Source organism: Stenella coeruleoalba, assembly GCF_951394435.1.
Source record: "Stenella coeruleoalba genome assembly, chromosome: 3".
NCBI lineage: Eukaryota > Metazoa > Chordata > Mammalia > Artiodactyla > Delphinidae > Stenella > Stenella coeruleoalba.
The window spans coordinates 167644906-167665580 of record NC_137148.1 but is presented as its reverse complement, the minus strand read 5'-3'; the positions used below and the strand labels follow the sequence as shown (position 1 = coordinate 167665580).

Below are 20675 nucleotides of genomic sequence, written 5' to 3'. Positions count from 1 at the left end.
TTTTAACACCTTCCAGATTTTTAAAAAATATATTAGCCTTAAAATATATTTTATGATTGAGAAAGGTAACAGAAAAGCAGGTAATTTAGAGCTTCTCTGGATAATCTGGCCTCACAGAGGGAGGTGCTGGGTTTAGAATTCTTTTTTTTTTTTTTAACATCTTTATTGGGGTATAATTGCTTTACAATGGTGTGTTAGTTTCTGCCCTACAACAAAGTGAATCAGTTATACATACACATATGCTCCCACATCTCTTCCCTCTTGCGTCTCCCTCCCTCCCCATCCTACCCCTCCAGGCTGTCACAAAGCACCGAGCCAATATCCCTGTGCCATGCGGCTGCTTCCCACTAGCCACCCACCTTACTATGTTTGTTAGTGTGTACATGTCCATGACTCCCCCTCGCCCCGTCACTGCTCACCCTTCCCCCTCCCCATAACCCCAAGTCCGTTCTCTAGGAGGTCTGCGTCTCCATTCCTGCCTTACCCCTAGGTTCTTCATGACATCCCTTTTTTCTTAAATTCCATATATATGTGTTAGCATACGGTATTTGTCTTTTTCTTTCTGACTTACTTCACTGTGTATGACAGACTCTAGGTCTATCCACCTCATTACAAATAGCTCAATTTCGTTTCTTTTTATGGCTGAGTAATATTCCATTGTATATATGTGCCACATCTTATCATATTTCATAAAACAATGTGTATGATGAATTGCAGGATAGATCTGATCAGAACACTGTGTCCTATATACCTTATTAGCAGAAAGCACAGGTAAATGTATTTATTCAACAAATGTTTGAGTCATTATGAAGTGTCAGTCACTTTAAAAGAAGGAATCCAGGACTAGTCATAAATTTTACTTTAACTACTGAGGAGCTATGGATGTCATTTATAAGGGTAAAACAGGTTAGTTGTTCCATTAATCTACACAAGTGCTAAAACTGCAAACACACACACACACACACACACACACACACACACATATTTAAAATTGGTGAAATCTGAATAAGTTCTGTGGATTTCCACTGGAGGAAACTGGGTGATGAATACATGGGACTTCCATATACATTTTTTTTTACAAAAATATGAACTTGTAATTATTACATAATAAAGACTTTAACACACACACACACACACACACACACACAACTAAGGACCAGAAGCTTAAATGACTTTTTTCAAAGGTCACAGAGGTAAAGTTGAGAAGTGAAGACTAGAAATCAGGTGCCTTGATTCCAGTCCAGTTTTCTTTCCATTCCAACAAGGAAACCATACGGCCTTATGATAACAGGCACATAAAGGTGATCCTCTGCATATACCTCAAATGCATTTCAACTGATAATGCTAATAGTAGAATATTCTGATTGGATGGTTATATAAGCAAATTGGACACAGTAGAAGGCAGGCACTGATACAAGTGACTATCACAAATAGCTAGGGAAATAAGAGAAAATTAAACCCAAATTCAGTAGAAGGAATAAGACCAAAAATTAAAGAATTAGAAGCATAATAAACTGAGAGTTGGTTCTTCAAAAATAATTAACATATCAAAATCCCTACCAAGATGAAGAAAAAGAAAGGGACCACATAAACTACCAAGATCAGGAATGAAAAAGGGGATATAATTACAGCTTTCAGACATTAAAAAGAAATTATAGGATATTATGAATAACTTTATGCCAACAAATTTGGAAAGTTATGGAATGGACAGATACAATTTAGCAAAACTAACACAAAAACAAATAAAAAAATTAAATAACCTTTTGTCTATTTATGTTTGGTGTAATTCATGAGTGAAACTATCTTACAAAAGCCTCCTATGAAGAAAACCCAAAACTAGATTCCCAGGTGAATTTTTCCAAACACATAAAAAATAGATAGTAGATAGTTTAAATTTCATATAAAGTTTTTCAAAACAATTTCCAACTTCTTTTATGAAGCAGTGTAAACCTGATACAAAGCATACAAGTATACTAACATAAAAGAAATTACAAGACAAGCCTCATTAACACAGACACAGAAATAATTTTTTTTAAATAGCATTTTGAATCTAGCAAAATGAAAAGGCTAATAAGCTAATACATATACCATTTCCAAGTATAGTTTATTCCAGGAATACATCTTGTTTTACCATTTGAAAATCAAGGAATGTAGTAATTCACCACATTGAGACCAAAGGAGTTTTTAAAGACTCTGACATAGACAGAAAAGGCACTAGATAAAATTCAATATCATTGATGATTAAAAAAACTCTTTTGATAATTGAGGAATAGAATTCCTTTCATTTAAAAAAGTTATCTATGAAAAACTTACAACTATTATTATACTTAATGGTAAAATATAGAATACTTTCCCCTAACATCAGGAACAGGGCAAAGATGTTCATTTTTACCATTTCTATTTATCACTATAAAGCAATGAGGCAAGAAAAATAAAAGGTAAAGTTTAGAAATCAAGTAAGACTTTCTTTTATTGGCACTGACAGGATTGTATACACAGAAAATCCAAAATAATTCATAAACTATTTGAATAAATAATTGAATTTATAAATATCATGGATAAAAGATCAATGTACAAAAAGAAATTGCAATCCTATGTGCTAGCCCCCAAAATCGAAAAATAAATAAAAATATTTACAAAGGAAAACATATCTCATACCTAGAAATAAATTAAAGTTACTTCAAGACCTCTACAATTAAAACTACAAAACACTGTTAAGAGGAATTAAAGACGACCTAGATAAATGGATAATTATACTATGTTCATCAATTAGAAGACTCAGTATTGTAAAGATGTCAATTTTATTCAGGTTATTCTCTAAAGTCAATGCAATCCCAAGCAAAGTCCCAGAAGATTTGTGAAAATTGGTAAGATCTAAAATTAATATAGAATCAAATCAGGAACAGAGAAGGAAGACAATCCTGATGAATAAAAAAGTTGGAAGGCTCTTGCTACCGGATATCCAAAAATACTGAAAAGCCAAGTAAAGATTGAGAAACCATCTTAGCAATCTAAAGAGATGGTAACAGATGGAATCAAACCTTTCTGAAAGGATTTCTAGAACTACTTAGCCTTGGCTGAGAGTTCCCAGACTTCATAGTTCCCTACCATTGCTAAGACCAGAATGAGCATATTGTGCTAGCTGATGTTATTATTGCCTCTATTTCTACACCCTACCTGCCCCTGCTGCCTCCTTCCCTTCGCCATATACATCACAATTGCCAGGACCCTATGATTCAGTTAGGACTGACTCCACTCTTTTTCTGGATGAGTATGGGAGCCAGTCCTAAACAAACCAGAGAATTATATTCCTCTGGCCACAGTGATTCGATCACAGTTGGCAAGTGAGCCAATCAGATTTAACTGTAATAATCATATTGGAATTGTTCAGAAAGACAATCACTCTCTTCTCCCTGAGACTTCAACCCAGAAAGAAAGCAGCCTGGATCTTCTGAGGGCCACTGTGAAGAAAAAGAGCCCACAAGGAAGAATAGCTAATGCAGAATGATGCACAGACAAGACATGGAAACAGAACTCATCCAGATAACATCTTTTTAGCTCCAGGACCCAGCCACCTCTGAAGTTACTTATACCCAAGGATTTTTCAGTAATCAAACCAATAAATTCCCTTTATAGTTTACAAAAATGAAAAGCATGAAGACATGTCAGAGACTGGGAAAAGTTATCTGCAATACACACACACACACACACACACATATAAAATACACATAATTTACATGTATTATAACATATTTTACGTATATGTATGTAACTAGATATAGACAGAGATACACATACATTAAAAAAGGACAAGTAGGGCTTCCCTGGTGGTGCAGTGGTTGAGAGGCCGCCTGCCGATGCAGGGGACATGGGTTCGTGCCCCGGCCAGGAAGATCCCACATGTCGCGCAGTGGCTGGGCCCGTGAGCCATGGCTGCTGGGCCTGCGTGTCCAGAGCCTGTGCTCTGCAACGGGAGAGGCCACAACAGTGAGAGGCCCGCGTACTGCCAAAAAAAAAAAAAAAAAAAGGGGGCGTGGGGGAATATTGGGTAGGCAATTTCCAGTTTCTGCCATACTAGATCAAAATGAAATTACCATTTACAAAAGAAATTACAAATACCGAAGTGTTGATAACCACAATGACTGCATACTTAGAGAACAATGAGAGTAAATTAGAAACTAATAATAATAATAAAAAAAGACCACTCATGCCTGCATACAAAAAAATACACTTCAACTCCCCGATGGGTCCAAAAAACTCTGTAATGGAAATAACATTTACATCCAAACCAAGACAAAAGCACCTCATAAAACATATGCAGCTACAGCTGAAAGGTATTAGGGGAAATTTATCACCTTAAACATTCATCAGAAAATTAAAACTGGAAATCAACAAGCCAGCAGTAGTCCACTTTAAGGATGAGGCACCAATCTTTGCTTCTAGTATGAATTTTCTTAGAACACAGTAAGTGACGTTCATGAAGGTGTTACCACATGATTTACATACACAGGGTTCCTCTTAGTTGTGAGTTCTCAAGTCTTCAAAACGATGAGCGACAATTTCTTACATTCACAGGGTGTCTCCACAGTGTGAGACCTTGCGTGCTAAGATCTGAAAAAGCCTTGCAGACATTTCCTTATTCCTTACTTTATATGTTTCCTCTAGTGTGAGTTTTCAAATGTCTTCGAAAGTAAGCGGGACAAACAAAGGCTTTCCCACACTCCTTACATTCATAGGGCTTCTCACCAGTGTGGCTTCTTACGTGTCTTCGAAAGGATGAAGGACAACTGAATGCTTTCCCACATTCCAGACATTCAAAGGGTTTCTCTCCAGTGTGCATCCTTGTGTGGACAGTAAGGTACGAAGAATGGCGAAAGGCTTTCCCACACTCCTTACATTCATAGGGTTTCTCCCCAGTGTGCGTTCTCATGTGGATCCTAAGGGCTGAGGGGTAAATGAAGGCTTTTCCACATTTCTTACATTCATAAGGTTTCTCTCCAGTGTGAGTTCTTGTATGTACCGTAAGGTGGGAGGAACTAATAAAGGCTTTCCCACATTCCTTACATTCATAAGGCTTCTCTCCACTGTGAGTTCTTAAGTGTTCGGTGAGGGATGAGGAACGACTAAAGGCCTTCCCACATTCCTTACATTCGTACTGCACCTTTCCAGTGTGATCTCTCACATGTGCTCTAAAGGACGAGGGACAACTGAAGGCTTTTCCACATTCCTTACATTCGTAGGGTTTCTCTCTACTTTGATTTTTCACATGTGTATTCAGGGAAGTGGGAAGATAGAAGGCTTTTCCACATTCCAGACATTCATAGGGTTTCTCCCCAGTGTGTTTTCTCATATGGATACTTAAGGAGGATGGACAATTGTAGGCTTTCCCGCATTCCTTACATTTATAGGGTTTCTCTCCCGTATGTGTTCTGACATGTACGGTGAGCTTTGAGGACTCACTGAAGGCTTTCCCACACTCTTTACATTCATAAGGCTTCTCTCCAGTATGGATTCTTATATGTATTATAAGGTGAGAAGAGGAACTGAAGGCCTTCCCACACTCCTTACACTCATATGGCTTATCTCCACTGTGAATTCTTTTGTGTTTGGAGAGTGAGGAGGAACAACTAAAGGCTTTCCCACACTCCTTACATTCATAAGGCTTATCTCCACTGTGAATTCTTTTGTGCTCTGTAAGGGATGAAGAACAGCTAAAGGTTTTCCCACATTCCTTGCATTCATAGTTTGTCTTTCCTGTGTGAATCTTCATATGCGCCCTAAAGAATGAAGAACAACTGAAGGCTTTGGTACATTCCTTACATTCATAGGGTTTCTCTTCAGTGGGAGTTTTCATATGCTTCTTAAAACAAGCAAAAAAATGGAAAGCTTTCCCACATTCCTTACACTGATAGGGTTTGCTTCCAGTGTGAGACCTTATGTGATTCTTAAGGGATAAATGATCTGTGAAGGCCTTTTTACACTCTTGGCATTCAAAGGCTTTTACTTCAGTAGTTCTCTTGAGTATGTTCAGATTTGAGATATGGCTGAAAGTTTGTCTACACTGATTTTCTTCGTTATGTTCATAGATGTTCTCCACCATGTGACTTCTTTTAAAAAATAAAAATCACATTATTAGCAGCAAGTAAATTTTTACCATTTTCAGTGACTACATCTGTTTCCTTCCCTGTCCAATGATAAGCTGAAAGTTCTCACAGAGGGCTCTACGATAGCCAATATTATCACTGAGTTTTTGGCTTATGGGGTTTTTCTGATGGTTGCTTACAAATGAATTATGTGTCAAACATGGAAGAGCTCAGTCTCATTTGTGGAAAAAATATCTTATGAAAATTCCATATGAAATCACAATTTTTGACCAAGTTTTATATACATGTTTTTTTAATTTCGTGACATTTTAAGATTCTCTCCTGAGACACTACTCTTTCTTATATGAATAGCACTCACCTCAAATGTCTCTCATGGTTTTTGTTCTGATAATCAAAACCATGGTATTCCCAGCTTTTGTGTAAAATGGACAACGAGGAAGCACTCCTTTTGAATCTTACTACATTCTGTTCACTGGATATTTTTTCTCCATAAATATCTTGTGCGGCGACTAATTCATTAGTTTTAAGTTGAGTCTCAAAACCTGAAACAAAAAAGTAAAGGCATCATGAAAGAAGGACTTTTGGCAGTGTGGCTGGTTCAGGACTTTCCCAATAAGCACAGGGTCAAAATGGCAAAGCAATTAAGAAATAATCCCACAAAGATTGAGACTGATGGTAACATAAATAGGGTATTCCTAGGGGAGCAAAACAAAAAGGAACTGGGTAAAATGCACATGACCGAATACTACATTACAAAGAGGAAATATGGGCTTTCCCAAGAACAAGGACTGATGAAAAGTCAAAATAGTAATCGAAGGTATCTGTGGAAGATCAGCTTCCTCAGACATGGCAAAGTTTCACTTTGCTTTTATTTGATTTTTCCAAATGTAATATCCCCCAACCAAGTCAGTTTCTCCCAAGGATTCTTGCCTTCCTGATGCTCCCCCTGGGTGGGTCCTCTCTCTGCTATCTCCAGGTCCTCCTCTTGTTTCCACTGGGAGATCAGATAGGGTGTGTGTAGTGGATACCCTGTTCATGTGGAAAGGTATATCATGAGGGAAAACAATGAGGAACCATAAACATTTCCATGAGACAGGGCAAAAACTTTGCTCTTCTGTTACTCTAAAGGAAGTAGGAGCTTAATTGCAACAAAATGTTGAATTTTTTTTTTTAAGGTGGGACGGGGTGGTGTGATGTCTAGAACTGATCTGACATTCACACCTAAACCTCAGTATTATTAGAAACTGGTCCAATATTCACAGGCAGGACATACTGTTCTCCTGTTGAAGATAAATAATCTCAGAATACCAATCTCAGACAAGGTTACTCTGAGACCATGATAAGATGAAACAAAATAAGGCTACTTCATAATTTAGCCTAGGGACAGACAAAAAATGTCACTGTGCCATCCACAAAATACTAATAGAATTTCCCCTGCATCCAGATTTCTGTCAGCATCCAATCTAAAGTGAACACCTAGGGACTGGGTTGAATGGTGTCCCTAAAAAATTCATGTCCATATATACATTACTATGTATAAAATAGACAACTAATGAGAACCTACTGTACAGCACAGGGAACTCTACTCAATGATCTGTGGTGACCTAAATAGGAAGGAAATCTAAAAAAGAGTGGAAATATGTATACGTATAACTGACTCACTTTGCTGTACAGCAGAAACTAACACAACATTGTAAAGCAACTCTACTCCAATAAAAATAAATAAATAAATGACAGCATAATATAAAAAAAATTCATGTCCAAACAGATCAATGGAACAGAATACAGTCCATAAATAAGTCAATATAAATATAGTCAACTTATCTTTGACAAAGGTGCAAAGGCAATACAATGGAGAAAAATATAGTCTTTCCAACAAACAGTGCTAAAATAACTACTAGACATCAACATACATTAAAAAAAAAAAGAATCTTGACCTTACACTCTTGCAAAAATTAACTCAAAATACAGGGGGAGGCATCCAAAGCTTCAGGAAAAGTTGGGGCCCCATCAATAGGGAGTAAAAACTTAGTTCAAAATAGATCACAGATCTAAATGTAAAACATAAAACTATAGAACTCTTAGAAGATAACATAGGAAAAAATGTAGGTGACCTAAGATTTGGCGATGACTTGTTAGATAGGTGAAAATTAATCAGGGGAAACTTCACTAAAATGGAGTTGAGAGGCTGGAAGGAGAAGCTTTCATGCAGTTGCACAGGACATCAATTATAGGAAGAGGGCTTCCCTGGTGGCGCAGTGGTTAAGAATCCGCCTGCCAATGCAGGGGTCACCAGTTCGAGCCCTGGTCCAGGAAGATCCCACTTGCCATGGAGCAACTAAGTCCGTGTGCCACAACTACTAAGCCTGTGCTCTAGAGCCCACAAACCACAACTACTGAGCCCACGTGCCACAACTACTGAAGTCCATGTGCCTAGAGCCCATGCTCCACAACAAGAAGCCACCAAAATGAGAAGCCCGTGCACTGCAACGAAGAGTAGTCCCCACTCACTGCAACTAGAGAAAGCCCACGTGCAGCAAGAAAGACTCAATGCAGCCAAAAATAAATAAATTTATAAAAAAACAAATTACAGGAAGAATTGTCGATTACAGACTCCAACAAAAGAATCATCAGGGCTTCCCTGGTGGCGCAGTGGTTGAGAGTCCACCTGCCAATGCAGGGGACACGGGTTCGTGCCCCGGTCTGGGAAGATCTCACATGCTGTGGAGCGGCTATGCCCGTGAGCCATGGCTGCTGAGCCTGCGCGTCCGGAGCCTGTGCTCCGCAACAGGAGAGGCCACAACAGTGAGAGGCCCGTGTACCACAAAAAAAAAAAAAAAAAAAAATCATCAAGAATCACCAGTTATAATCCTGACAGGAAAAGATGTACATTGCATCCCCTATAAGAAATCAACTACCCCAGCAACTAAGCCAATATGAAACAATCATCACCCTGAATTCTCATTTTTCTCCAATAGACTTTCATCCAAAACAACCTCTCCCAAATTCCTCCTTTTTCTCTATAAAATTATGTTCTTCTCCCTTGTTTTTTGGACTTGCCTATGGCTTTTGTTATAGCTTTCTTGTCCTAAATTGCAATTCCTCTGCTATGCCCAAATAAACCATTTTTGTTGGTAAAATAACTATCTTATTTTTAAGGTCAACAGATAATGACCTGAAAGACACAATTCATGAGAGAGAGAATTGACAAGTTGGACTTCATTAAAATTAAAAACTTTTGCTCTGAGAAAAAACTGCCAAGAGAATAAAAAGCCACAGACTGGAAGAAATTATCTGAAAAAGACATATCTGATAAAGAAGTGTTATCCAAAATATACACAGAATTCTTAAAACTCAAAAATAAAGAAAATAAACAACCCGATTTAAAAAATGGGCCAAAAACCTTAACAGACACCTCATCAAGGAAGATACACAGATGGCAAATAAGCATATGAAAAGATGTTCCACATCATATGTCATCAGGAAGATGCAAATCAAAACAATGAGATACCACTATACACCTATAAGAATGGCCAAAATCCGGAACACTGACAACAAAGAATTTTGAGAATGTGGAGCTGGTGGGAATGCAAAATGGTACAGTCACTTTGGAATACAGTTTGGCAGTTTCTTACAAAACCAAACATACTCTTAACCATACAGACAGGCAATTGCACTCCCTAGAATTTACCCAAAGGAGTTAACAACATGTCTACACAAAAACCTGCATGTGGATGTTTAGAGCAGCTTTATTCATAATTGCCAAAACTTGGAAGCAATCAAAATGTTCTTCAGTGGGTGAATGGATAAACAGGCTGTGGTACATCCAGACAATAAAATATTAATCAGCACTAAAAAGAAATGAGCTATCCAGCCGTGAAAAGAGGTGGAAAAACCTTAAATACATATTACTAAGTGAAAGAAGCCAGTCTGAAGAGGTTATATATATATATACTGTGTGATTCCAACTACTTGACATTCTGGAAAAGGCAAAACTATGGAGACAGTAAAAAGATCAGTTGTTGCCAGGAGTTGTGGGGAAGGAGAGATAAATTGGGGTGAAGGGGATACAGAATTTTTAAGGGTAGTAAAGCTACTTTATGATAATATAATGGTGGATATGTCATTATATATTTGTCCAAACCTTAAAATGTACAACACCAAAAGTGAACACTAATATAAACTCTGGACTTAAGTTGATAATGATGTGTCAGTGTAGGTTCATCAACTGTTACAAATATACCACTCTGGTAGGAAGGCTGTGAGTGTATGGGGACAGGGGGTATATGGGGAATATCTATCTGTACCTGTTACTCAATTTTGCTGTGAACCTATAAACTGCTCTAAGAAAAATAAAGTGTACTGAGAAAAAAATCCCTGTCCTCCCAGAATTTCAGAATGTTACTTTATTTGGAAATAGTGTCTTTGCAGATATAATCAAGTTAAGGTAAGTTATACTGGATTAGGGTAGGCCCTAAATGCAATGACTGGCGTCCTTACAAGGACAGAAAGACTTAGAGACAGAGGACGAAGGCCATGTGAAGATGGAGGCAGAGATCAGAGTGATGCAGCTGCAAGCCAAGGATTGCTGGCAACCACCAACAGCTAGGAAGGGGACAAGGAGAGATTTTTCCTGAGCCTTCGGAAGGGTCATGACACCCTGATTTCAGACTTCCAACCTCCAGAAATTTAAAAGAATAAGGTTCTGTTGTTCTTGGCCACCCAGTTTGTGGTGCTTTGTTATGGAAGGCCTAGGAAACCAATACAGCCTGCTTCCACAGACCTACCCCCAAGTCATTCAACCTAAGTACACAAATCCTATAATATTTACTTTCTAACACCTTCTTTCTGAGACATGCCATGGCTCCCCATGGCATGTGTTCTCCCTCACTGCTCAAAGTAACAAACCTAACTTGCTTAACTGGTGGTCTCTGGGTACAGGGCACTAACGCTGTAAAATTCTCAAAAGGTCCCAAACCACCAATTTTCTCCCTGTGCCCCAAAGTGACCCCCGAAGTCTGTGCCCACAATTTCTACACTTAATAAGCCTTGAGGCTTCCAACCACAAGAAAAAGAGAAAGTCAGTTCAATACATGTTTATTTTCTTTCTTTTTTAATCTTAATTTCATATTTATCTTCTTGCCCATTACACCTAAGCATTTTGAATACAGTCACATCTTGTTTTTTATAGTATACATTCAAAAGGGTTTGATATAGAGTTCACCCTCAAAAAAAATGCTTAATGAATGAAAGAATGACTGAATGAAGAAAAATAAGACCAACAGCATCTTTATAACACTGGATGAAATGAAAAGTCTGCATTCAGTGCCAGTGTCAGAATGGATAAGGAGATTTCCACTGATTCTTTTTCTGTTGCTGTTTTATACTGGTAGAATATTTCAACAATATGCACTGTTACTGTTTATTTTCATGGTGAACCCACTAGACTGTAAGTTCCTTGGGGTCAGTGACCATGTCTGTCTTATTTACCAATTTATTCCAATTCCTCAACCCAAATCCTAGAACAAAGTCAATTAGTAAGATAAAACTGTTTTCTAAACGACTAAATGAAGGAATGTTGCCACCCTTACCTAATGAGGCCAGGTTCCGGAAGTTTTCCAGCATCACATCTCTGTAGAGGTTTCTCTGAGCGAGATCTAGCAAAGCCCACTCCTCCTGGGTAAAGTCCACAGCCACATCCTCAAAGACCACTGGTTCCTAAAACATTCCACATATTTTGTTCAGAAAAGTGCCAACTCCCCCAATGTGTGCAGGAGGATGAATGAGGCTGGAAATATTGAGGAACTGAGAATCAATTCATAGGAAGTTCAGAAGATTCTATTCTCCCAACATCTACCCTAGGATTCAGTCATCAGATCTTCTTCGTTCTACATAAGCATCCTGACTGATCAAATTTTCTCACAGATTTAACAACACTTTTGAAACAATAAATTTATCTTTCCACAGTTTGATGGTGACCAATTCCAGTCTTACAATAATCCAGAACATCCAGAGGATCTAGCAGAAATGAAATGCTCTAGAAATGAAATAATAATTTCTACATTGAAACCAGCAAAAATTCCTTGTTACAGAAACAATTTCACTGCTTCCTTATATCCCACCACAGCAACCAGCACAACACGAAACACTGGGTCAAATCTGGATGAGGTTTTAATGAATAAAAACACACTGAGGGACAGAGAGCTTTCCTTTTTTTTTTTCATTCCCCACAAACCTTGGGCCCAGGAGTCTGCAAGAAGCACAACATTCAACCCAGGCCCACAGCCGGCCACATTTTCTTGCACTCAAGGCCAGGGGCTGTAAATTATACAACATGAGCTAAATTCAGCCTATCATCTATTTATGTAAGTAAAGTTTTATTGGAACACAATAAAACATTTGTTTATCCACTGTATATGGCTGCTTTCACACTAAAATGGCAGAACTGAGTAAAACAGAAACTCTATGGCCTTCAAAGCCTAAAATGCTTACTATGTGGCCCAATGCAGGAACAGGTTGCTGACCCCTGCTCTAAACAATTAGGAGATCGATGGCCCGGTGGAACTGAAATATTCTTTTGGAGAATTATTAGCTCTTACTCACCTGTGTCATATTTTTCTGTAACTCAGCAGCTGTTCTTTCTTCCTCCATGTTCCCTTCATGAAGAAAGACAGAGTATTGAGAAGTTAGAGCTGAGGCAGGAGAAAGAAGACACGAGAATCTGGGTCTCCCCACAATTTCCATAATCAAGACTGTGGATTTTGCAGCATATCTGTTAGGAGTGATCACTCCCCTCAAAACACACACACACACAGACATGCATAGCCCCAAGACACCCAAGCAAACACACATCAATCTTGTAAGAAAATAGAGGGAGGGGGGAAGAAGTTAGAGCAATCTTATCTCCTCTAGAGCTATAAAACAGTCCTCTGGTTCTTGTAGATCATAAAAAAAACAGGTTATGAGTCCCATTTTGTAAGCAAGTTAACTGTAGTCTAAAAAAATTTAACTGTCAATTTGACCATAATAATGAAAACATAAAAAAAAAATCAGAGAACGCCTTCAATAGTAAGAATATACACACCATCTCAAATCCAGGAAAGTGTGACCTGTATGCCAGACTTCCAGGGGTTCCACTTCCAATATTTATTTCTGTACTGCTTGGCAGGCTAACATGTATTACTCCTCAGTCCCTGACTACTAGACCCTCTCCCACAAGGGCTGCAGGGTCCCCAAAACCTGGTTTTTGAGAAAGAGCATCAACTGACTGAATTCCACATGCAGGTGGCAAGAGAAGACTTCTCCTACTCAATTCTGCAGGAATTGTACAGGAGGTACAGCAGCAGCAGAACAAGAACACTCGGAGTGAAGTTAGCAGTGTGTGTCATCTCTCACAGTGATATCTGTAGCACTACTGCACAAATTTCAAATAACGAAAATGCAACAGTTTCTCCCACTGCCGTGGATGAAGTATGTATTTTAAAGCCAATACAAACTGTAACATTCTTTACTAACATGCTCCATTTAAGCAACCAAGATATGAGAATGACTTGGCAAAGAGATGCCTATACCTCTGCAAAAAGATTATTCATAGAAACTCTGCAAATCAGATCCTATCAAAACCAGTTTATAGTTGAAGAATCTTGGAAAGAGTCACTTAACTATGTGCTCAATGCTACTCAATTAGAAAGCTGCTGAGGAGCTGTGTGTATGCAGCTGTATTTACCTTCAAAGCCTAAATGCCCAATGAGTGTATTTCTGAACATATACCCTACAATTTAGTTGTCAGTGAGGCCCTTATGCCCTAACATTACCAGGGTCTGGCCTAGAACCCTGTTGGGCACACTATGGAGAGTAGACAAATGAAGTATTCTATTCAAGTGTTTTATCTTTGAGCTCCTTCTCTTGACTAAGCCCTATGTCTTCAGCAGGGATGTTTCCCTTAAGGCCCTGACCTCCTGCTCCTTCATCTCATATTTATTTCGGTAATATTCACCCTGTCCTACTATGTGCAGTCACAGGAGACACAGCACTGAACAAAACAGAAAAATACTAAAGTGCCTGGGTCTTATAATCGTTTGAAGGAGGACCACTAAATTAACAAAATATTATCAGGTGGTGGTATATGCTATATAAAAATGCATCACATTATAGGGATAAGGAGATACACACATATTTATCTTTAGCAAATCAGGACTACTTATGTGACAGGGTAGAAGCAGGAAATTAAAATAACTGTTTCAGATAACACTAGAAATCCATGGCTGGTGTGGTACATATATTTATATACAACTGACCCTTGAACAATTGCAGGGGTTGGGGCACCAACCCTCCAGCAGTAGCAAATATGAGTATAACTCATAGTCAGCCCCCAGTACCCAAGGACTCAACCAACACTGATCCTGTAGTATTGTAGTATTTAGTACTGAAAATAATCTGCATATAAGTGGACGCGTGCATTTCAAACCCATGTTGCTCAAGGGTTAATTGTATTTACAAATATCATCCATTCCTGTAGAAGAAAAATCAGTATCAATGGGGTAACCATTGACTTATAAGGGCAGAAAAAGAACAGCATAAAGGTTTAGGGAAAAAAATGAGTATGTGACAAAATTAACAATATTTTAAAAAACTTAAACAGAATCAGATAAAGCTAAATGGCAATACTACCCAAAGCAATCTACAGATTTAATGCCATCCCTATCAAATTACCCATGACATTACAGAACTAGAATAATCCTAAAATTTATATGGAACGATAAAAGACCCAGAATTGCCAAAGCAATCCTGAGGAAAAAGAACAAAGTGAAAGGCATAACCCTCCTAGGCTTCAGACAATACTACAAAGCTACAGTAATCAAAACAGTGTGGTACTGGCACAAAAACAGACATACAGATCAATGGAACAGAACAGAGAGCCCAGAAATAAACCCACACGCCTACGGTCAATTAATCTTCAACAAAGGACGCAAGAATACACAATGGGAAAAAGACAGTCTCTTCAGCAAGTGTAGCTGGGAAAGTTGGACAGCTGCATGTAAATCAATGAAATTAGAACACAACCTCGCCGGTGGAGAAAAGGGAAACCTCCTACACTGTTGGTGGGAATGTAAATTGGTACAGCCACTATGGAGAACAGTATGGAGGTTCCTTAAAAGACTAAATATAGAACTACCATATGATCCAGCAATCCCACTCCTGGGCATATATTTGGAGAAAACCATAATTCAAAAAGATACATGTACCCCAAAGTTCACTGCAGCACTATTTACAATAGCCAAGACATGGAAGCAACCTAAATGTCCGTCAACAGAGGAGTGGATAAAGAAGATATATATATACAGTAGAATATATATATATACAGTAGAATATTAGTATATCTATATTAGAATATCTATATACAGTAGAATATTAGTCAGCCATAAAAAAGAATGAAATAATGCCATTTGCAGCAACATGGATGGACCTAGAGACTGTCATACTGAGTGAAGTAAGTCAGACGAGAAAGACAAATATCATATGATATTGCTTGTACGTGGAATCTAAAAAAAGGTACAAATGAACTTATTTACAAAACAGAAATAGAGTCATAGATGTATAAAACAAACTTATGGTTACCAAGGGGGCAAGGAGGGAGAGGGATAAAGTGAGAGACTGGGACTGACATATACACACTACTATATATAAAATAGATAACTAATAAGGGCCTACTGTATAGCACAGGAACTCTACTCAGTACTCTGTAATGACCTATATGGGAAAAGACTCTAAAAAAGAGTATATATATATATATATATATATATATATATATATACACACACATATATATGCTATATATATATACTATACTATATATATTATTATATATAGTATATATATACTATATATATATAGTATATATACTATATATATAACTCTATATATATACTATGTATATATATACTATATATACTATACATATATATAAAACTGACTCACTTTGCTGTACACCTGAAACTAATACAAAATTGTAAATCAGCTATACTCCAATAAAAATTAAAAAAAAAGAACACACCCTCTCACCATACACAAAAACAAACTGAAAATGGCTTAAAGACTTAAACATAAGGTGTGACACCATAAAACTCCTAGGAGAGATCATAGGCAAAGCATTTTCCAACATAAATTGTACCAATGTTTTCTTAGGTCAGTCTCCCAAGGCAACAGAAATAAAAACAAAAGTAAATGGGACCTAATCAAACTTACAAGCTTTTGCACAGCAAAGGAAACCATAAACAAAACGAAAAGACAACCTATGGAATGGGAGAAAATATTTACAAATAATGCAACCAGCAAGGCTTAATTTCAAAAATACACAAACAGCTCATACAACTCAACAACAACAAAAAAACAACCCGATCAATAAATGGGCAGAAGGACTTCCCTGGCAGTCCAGTGGTTAAGACTCCACACTTCCAATGCAGGAGGCACGGATTTGATCCCTGGTCGGAGAACTAAGATACCACATGCCACACAGCCAAAAAAAAAAAAAAAAAAAACGGCAGAAGACCTGAATAGACATTTCTCCAAAGACATACAGATGGCAAATAGGCACATGGAAAGATGCTCAACAATGCTAATTGTTAGAGAAATGCAAATCAAAACTATAATGGGGTACCCCACCTCACACTGGTCAGAATGGCCATCATTAAAAAGTCTACAGATAACAAGCACTGGAGAGGGTGTGGAGAAAAGGGAACCCTCCTACACTGTTAGTGGGAATGTAAGTTGGTGCAGCCACTATGGAAAACAGTATAGAGTTCCTCAAAAAACTAAAAATAGAATTAACATATGACCCAGCAATCCCACTCCTGGACATATACCCAGAGAAAACTATAACTCAAAAAGATACATGCACCCCTATGTTCAAAGCAGCACTATTCACAATAGCCAAGACATGGAAACAATCTAAATGTCCATGAACAGATGAATGGATAAAGAAGATGTGGTACATATACACAATGGAATACTACTCAGCCATAAAAAAGAGAAGGGAATAATGCTATCTGCAGCAACATGGATACAACTAGAAATTATCATACTAAGTAAAGTAAGTCAGAAAAAGAAAGACAAATACCATATGATATCACTTATATGTGGATCTAAAATATGGCACAAATGAAACTACAAAACAGAAACAGACTCACAGATATAGAGAACAGATTTGTGTTTACCAAGGGGGAGAAAGGGTGGGAGAGGGATAGACTAGGCGTTTGGGGTTAGCAGATGCAAACTATTACATATAGAATGGATAAACAACAAGATCCTACTGTATAGCACAGGGAACTATATTCAATATCCTGGGATAAACCATAATGGAAAAGAATATTAAAAAAGAATGTATATATGTGTATAACTGAGTCACTTTGCTGTACAGCAGAAATTAACACAACATTGTAAATCAACTATACTTCAATTAAAAAAACAATAAAGTGAAAAAAATGTTTACAAAATTAAAAAATATAGGGACTTCCCTGGCAGTCCAGTGGTTAAGACTCTGCGCTTCCAACGCAGGGGGCACGGGTTCGATCCCTGGTCAGGGAGCTAAGATCCCGCATGCTGCAGGACCAAAAAATAAAATAAAATAAATAAATGAATATAAACACAAAACCTGTTTACATCCAGTCATTAAAGAAAAAAATTAGCAGTTTAGAACATACCTACAAAGGAAACAGAAGTTGCAGATTGTTTTACAGACAGGTTCACCAAGTAAGTAAAGGATTCATAATTCCATTTTTTTGGGGGGTGGGGGGGTGCTGTTTTCCTGTGTATTTCCAAGACCAGAAAAGTACTCAAAACTCAAATATATATGTATACACACACACACACGTACATAAATATATGAAAGATCTCATTCATATACACAAGGGCAAAATATTAAAATATTAGTACAGTCCAGAAATGAATAATGAAGATAATAATCACAAAATAAGTTCATTTCCTCCTAGGAATGAAGTGTGGTTAAAATGATTAACATAATTAAAATGATTAATATAATTCACATTAATAGAAAAAGATCACATGACTCATCCCCTTCGATACAAAATAGTGACTGATCTCTATCAATATGCATTGATGATAATAATTTAACCCACTAGGACTAGAGGGAAATAGGCTTTAATTAGAAAAAATATATATTATTTACAAACACCTACAGCAAACATTCTATTTAATGGTGAAATGGCAGAATAATTCCCTCTGGGATCAGGAACAAGACAAGGATGCAACTTAAATGCTATTCTACATTGAACTGAAAGTCCTGGCAAACGCACTAAATAAATAAAAAGAATATGAGGTACACAAAATTAGAAAGAAAACGCAGAAACTGACATATGATCACACTTTCGGTGTGAAATTCAAAAAAAATCTACAGATAAATGACTAACATTTAGAGCTGCAACTGGCAAGGGGGGTTAAAAAGATACTAAGTAATCAGTTCACTTTTATGCAGCTGAATATAATGTAGCAAACTGATGCCCACAGGAAGAGAAAAAAAAATCACAGGTTAAAAATAATATCTCTCGCATCAGGAAGGGAGAGGTGGGGACGGAGTTAGGCAAATGTCACCCCATTCTCACAGAACAAGCCGAAATCCACAGACCTGCGCAGAGACGAGGTTGAGGCTCTCGTCCCCGTAACCCGAATGGCAGGGATGCTTTTCCTTTCTGGAAAGAGAGCAGAGGATGATTTTGGAGGCCGATTAAATACGAGGATGGCTCTCCAACTCTCGCCTGCAGCAGACTCACCCCGACTGCTGGACTCTCACAGAGTTCCTGATTCAGTGAGTTTGGTACCAGCCGCGGCTGCTGGAGGCCCCGGGCGCGGGTGTCCCAGCGTGGAGCGGTGGGCACAGCCCAAGCGGCCGCCTTTTGGCCTCTGACCCCAAGGCCAAGCTCTCCACCTCCCGCGCACCAGACTTGGGGCGGGCTGGGCTGAACCAGGTAGGACGCGGACCGAGGCTAAAATTTACATCAGATTTAGACGGGGTTGCAAGGGGACATGGCCGCCGGCTTGCGCACGCGCAGAAGTGCACGGCTGCTTCCGGTTTCTGCGCCACGCACAGCGTCAGGGGCCGGGCCTCGGGAGCTGGGAAATTTGGGTTGGGAGGGGCGGTGGCAGCTTCCAGCCGCAAGTGGAGGAGAAGTACTAGTTTCCTTCCACGGAGAGACGCGACTGGGTCTTGGGGCTGTGTCAACCTAGGACTTGGGGTTGGAGAGGGCCTGGAGCGGGACCAGGCTATGGGCGGGGCTTGGTTTACTAGGCCTGTGGGGCGGAGATGGGGCGCGACCAGGCCTAGGGGCGTGGCTTAGTTGAATATTCCAAAGAGCTGAGTTTAGGGTGGGATCAGGTCGAGGGGTGGGACTGTAGCAAGAGGAGGTCCCACAGTCAGGCTGGTGATTTGGGGCACTTTGAGACAAGACGATGTCCTCATCCCTGGGGACCACTATAGCAGGTTAACTAGCCAATAAGGCAGAAATGGCAAGCCAAGGCCGGTCTCCGAAGCACAGTTAGGGGAGGCATCTTTGTCCACAGCCAGCACGCCTCTGCTGTGACCCAATCAGATCTGCTGTGAAGGACAGCATCATTCTCGCTGCTCCCCAGAGGGATATTGAGACCCCATCCCCAACCCTTGGGTTGGCCCAACTAAAACACTGCTTAAAGTAACCAAAGTCAAGGAAGTTTATATCCCTGCCTCCCTAGGAGCCCAAAGGAGATGGCTTACCCTACTAAAAGAATGCTCCAAACCACGAGATGGGCGTTGGGCCCTGCTTAGGGGAGCTTCTCACCAGGAGGACACCTAGAGAGGAGGTAGGAGCCCAAACTCTTGGGGAGATGAGAAGTGATGGAGTGGAGGATCCTGGAAAAAAAGGTCTGGTGCCCTCTACTGGAGAAAAAAAATGCAGCACGGTGTCCCACAATAGGAATACTGTGTAGAAATTGAGATACTTTATCCTCTGCTTTGCCAGTGACCATCCAAAAAGTAACAAAAGACCAAAAGGGCAAAAGGAGAAGGCCAAAAACAGAGGCGCTGATTCTCTCTTGAAGGAGGAAATACACATCATCTCTCTCCTTAAGGACCTCCCCCCAAGAAGCACTCCCCCTTCACCCCAGGAAGTGAATGAATTGGGAGGAGAATGAGTTAAAAGGGCAATTACCTGCTTAACTATTAAAATCGGCCCACTTTTGCTAAGAGATGCTTCTGTCCTGGTTGTTCCTCCCAGACTCTCCCTTTTCCCATTATTGGAATGGACCTCCTTGGTCAACCTCATGAAATAAGCCTAAAGCTTTTGCTATGGTGGGTGTCACCTGGTGGGAACCAGTTAACTTTCTCCTACCCATGTGGGTGACCAATATGCCACAGTACTGGCTAAGGACAGGCGCTGAAGGATTACGGTCTGTCATAGCTGACTTACTGAAAGAAGGTACTGATTCCTACCATGTCACCTTTCAGTTCCCTGGTGTGTCCTGAGCCAGTATGAATATATGGAGGCTGCCTACAGATTATAGAGGGTTAAACAAGACTACTCCTTT

At 39.1% G+C, this 20675-nt stretch overlaps 1 protein-coding gene across 3 annotated transcripts; it reads right to left on the bottom strand.

The window, feature by feature from the left end:
• Positions 1-4293: 4293 nt before the first annotated feature.
• Positions 4294-19280, bottom strand: LOC307183262 (uncharacterized protein). Of its 3 annotated transcripts, XM_079915562.1 has the most exons (7): positions 18890-19280; positions 18745-18808; positions 12708-12760; positions 11696-11822; positions 7035-7133; positions 6463-6646; positions 4294-6107 (listed from the first exon to the last, which is right to left on the bottom strand). In XM_079915562.1, exons 3-7 carry the CDS (start codon positions 12753-12755, stop codon positions 4649-4651), a joined length of 1917 nt encoding a protein of 638 aa, XP_079771688.1. In that variant the 5' UTR covers positions 12756-12760; positions 18745-18808; positions 18890-19280; the 3' UTR covers positions 4294-4648. The 3 variants fall into 3 exon arrangements, with proteins under 3 accessions (XP_079771688.1, XP_079771686.1, XP_079771687.1); XM_079915560.1 differs by lacking the exons at positions 18745-18808; positions 18890-19280 and having other exon boundaries at positions 12708-15892; XM_079915561.1 differs by lacking the exons at positions 7035-7133; positions 18745-18808; positions 18890-19280 and having other exon boundaries at positions 12708-15893.
• Positions 19281-20675: the final 1395 nt, after the last annotated feature.

Coding starts and splice junctions, on each gene's coding strand:
- LOC307183262 (XM_079915560.1), bottom strand. CDS start 12,956: ATGTGTGTTTGCTTGGGTGTCTTGGGGCTATGCATGTCTGTGTGTGTG. Junction 6,647..7,034: donor CCAGGGGGAGCATCAGGAAG/GCAAGAATCCTT, acceptor TTTTTGTTTCAG/GTTTTGAGACTCAACTTAAA. Junction 6,108..6,462: donor AACCATGAGAGACATTTGAG/GTGAGTGCTATT, acceptor ATTTTTTAAAAG/AAGTCACATGGTGGAGAACA.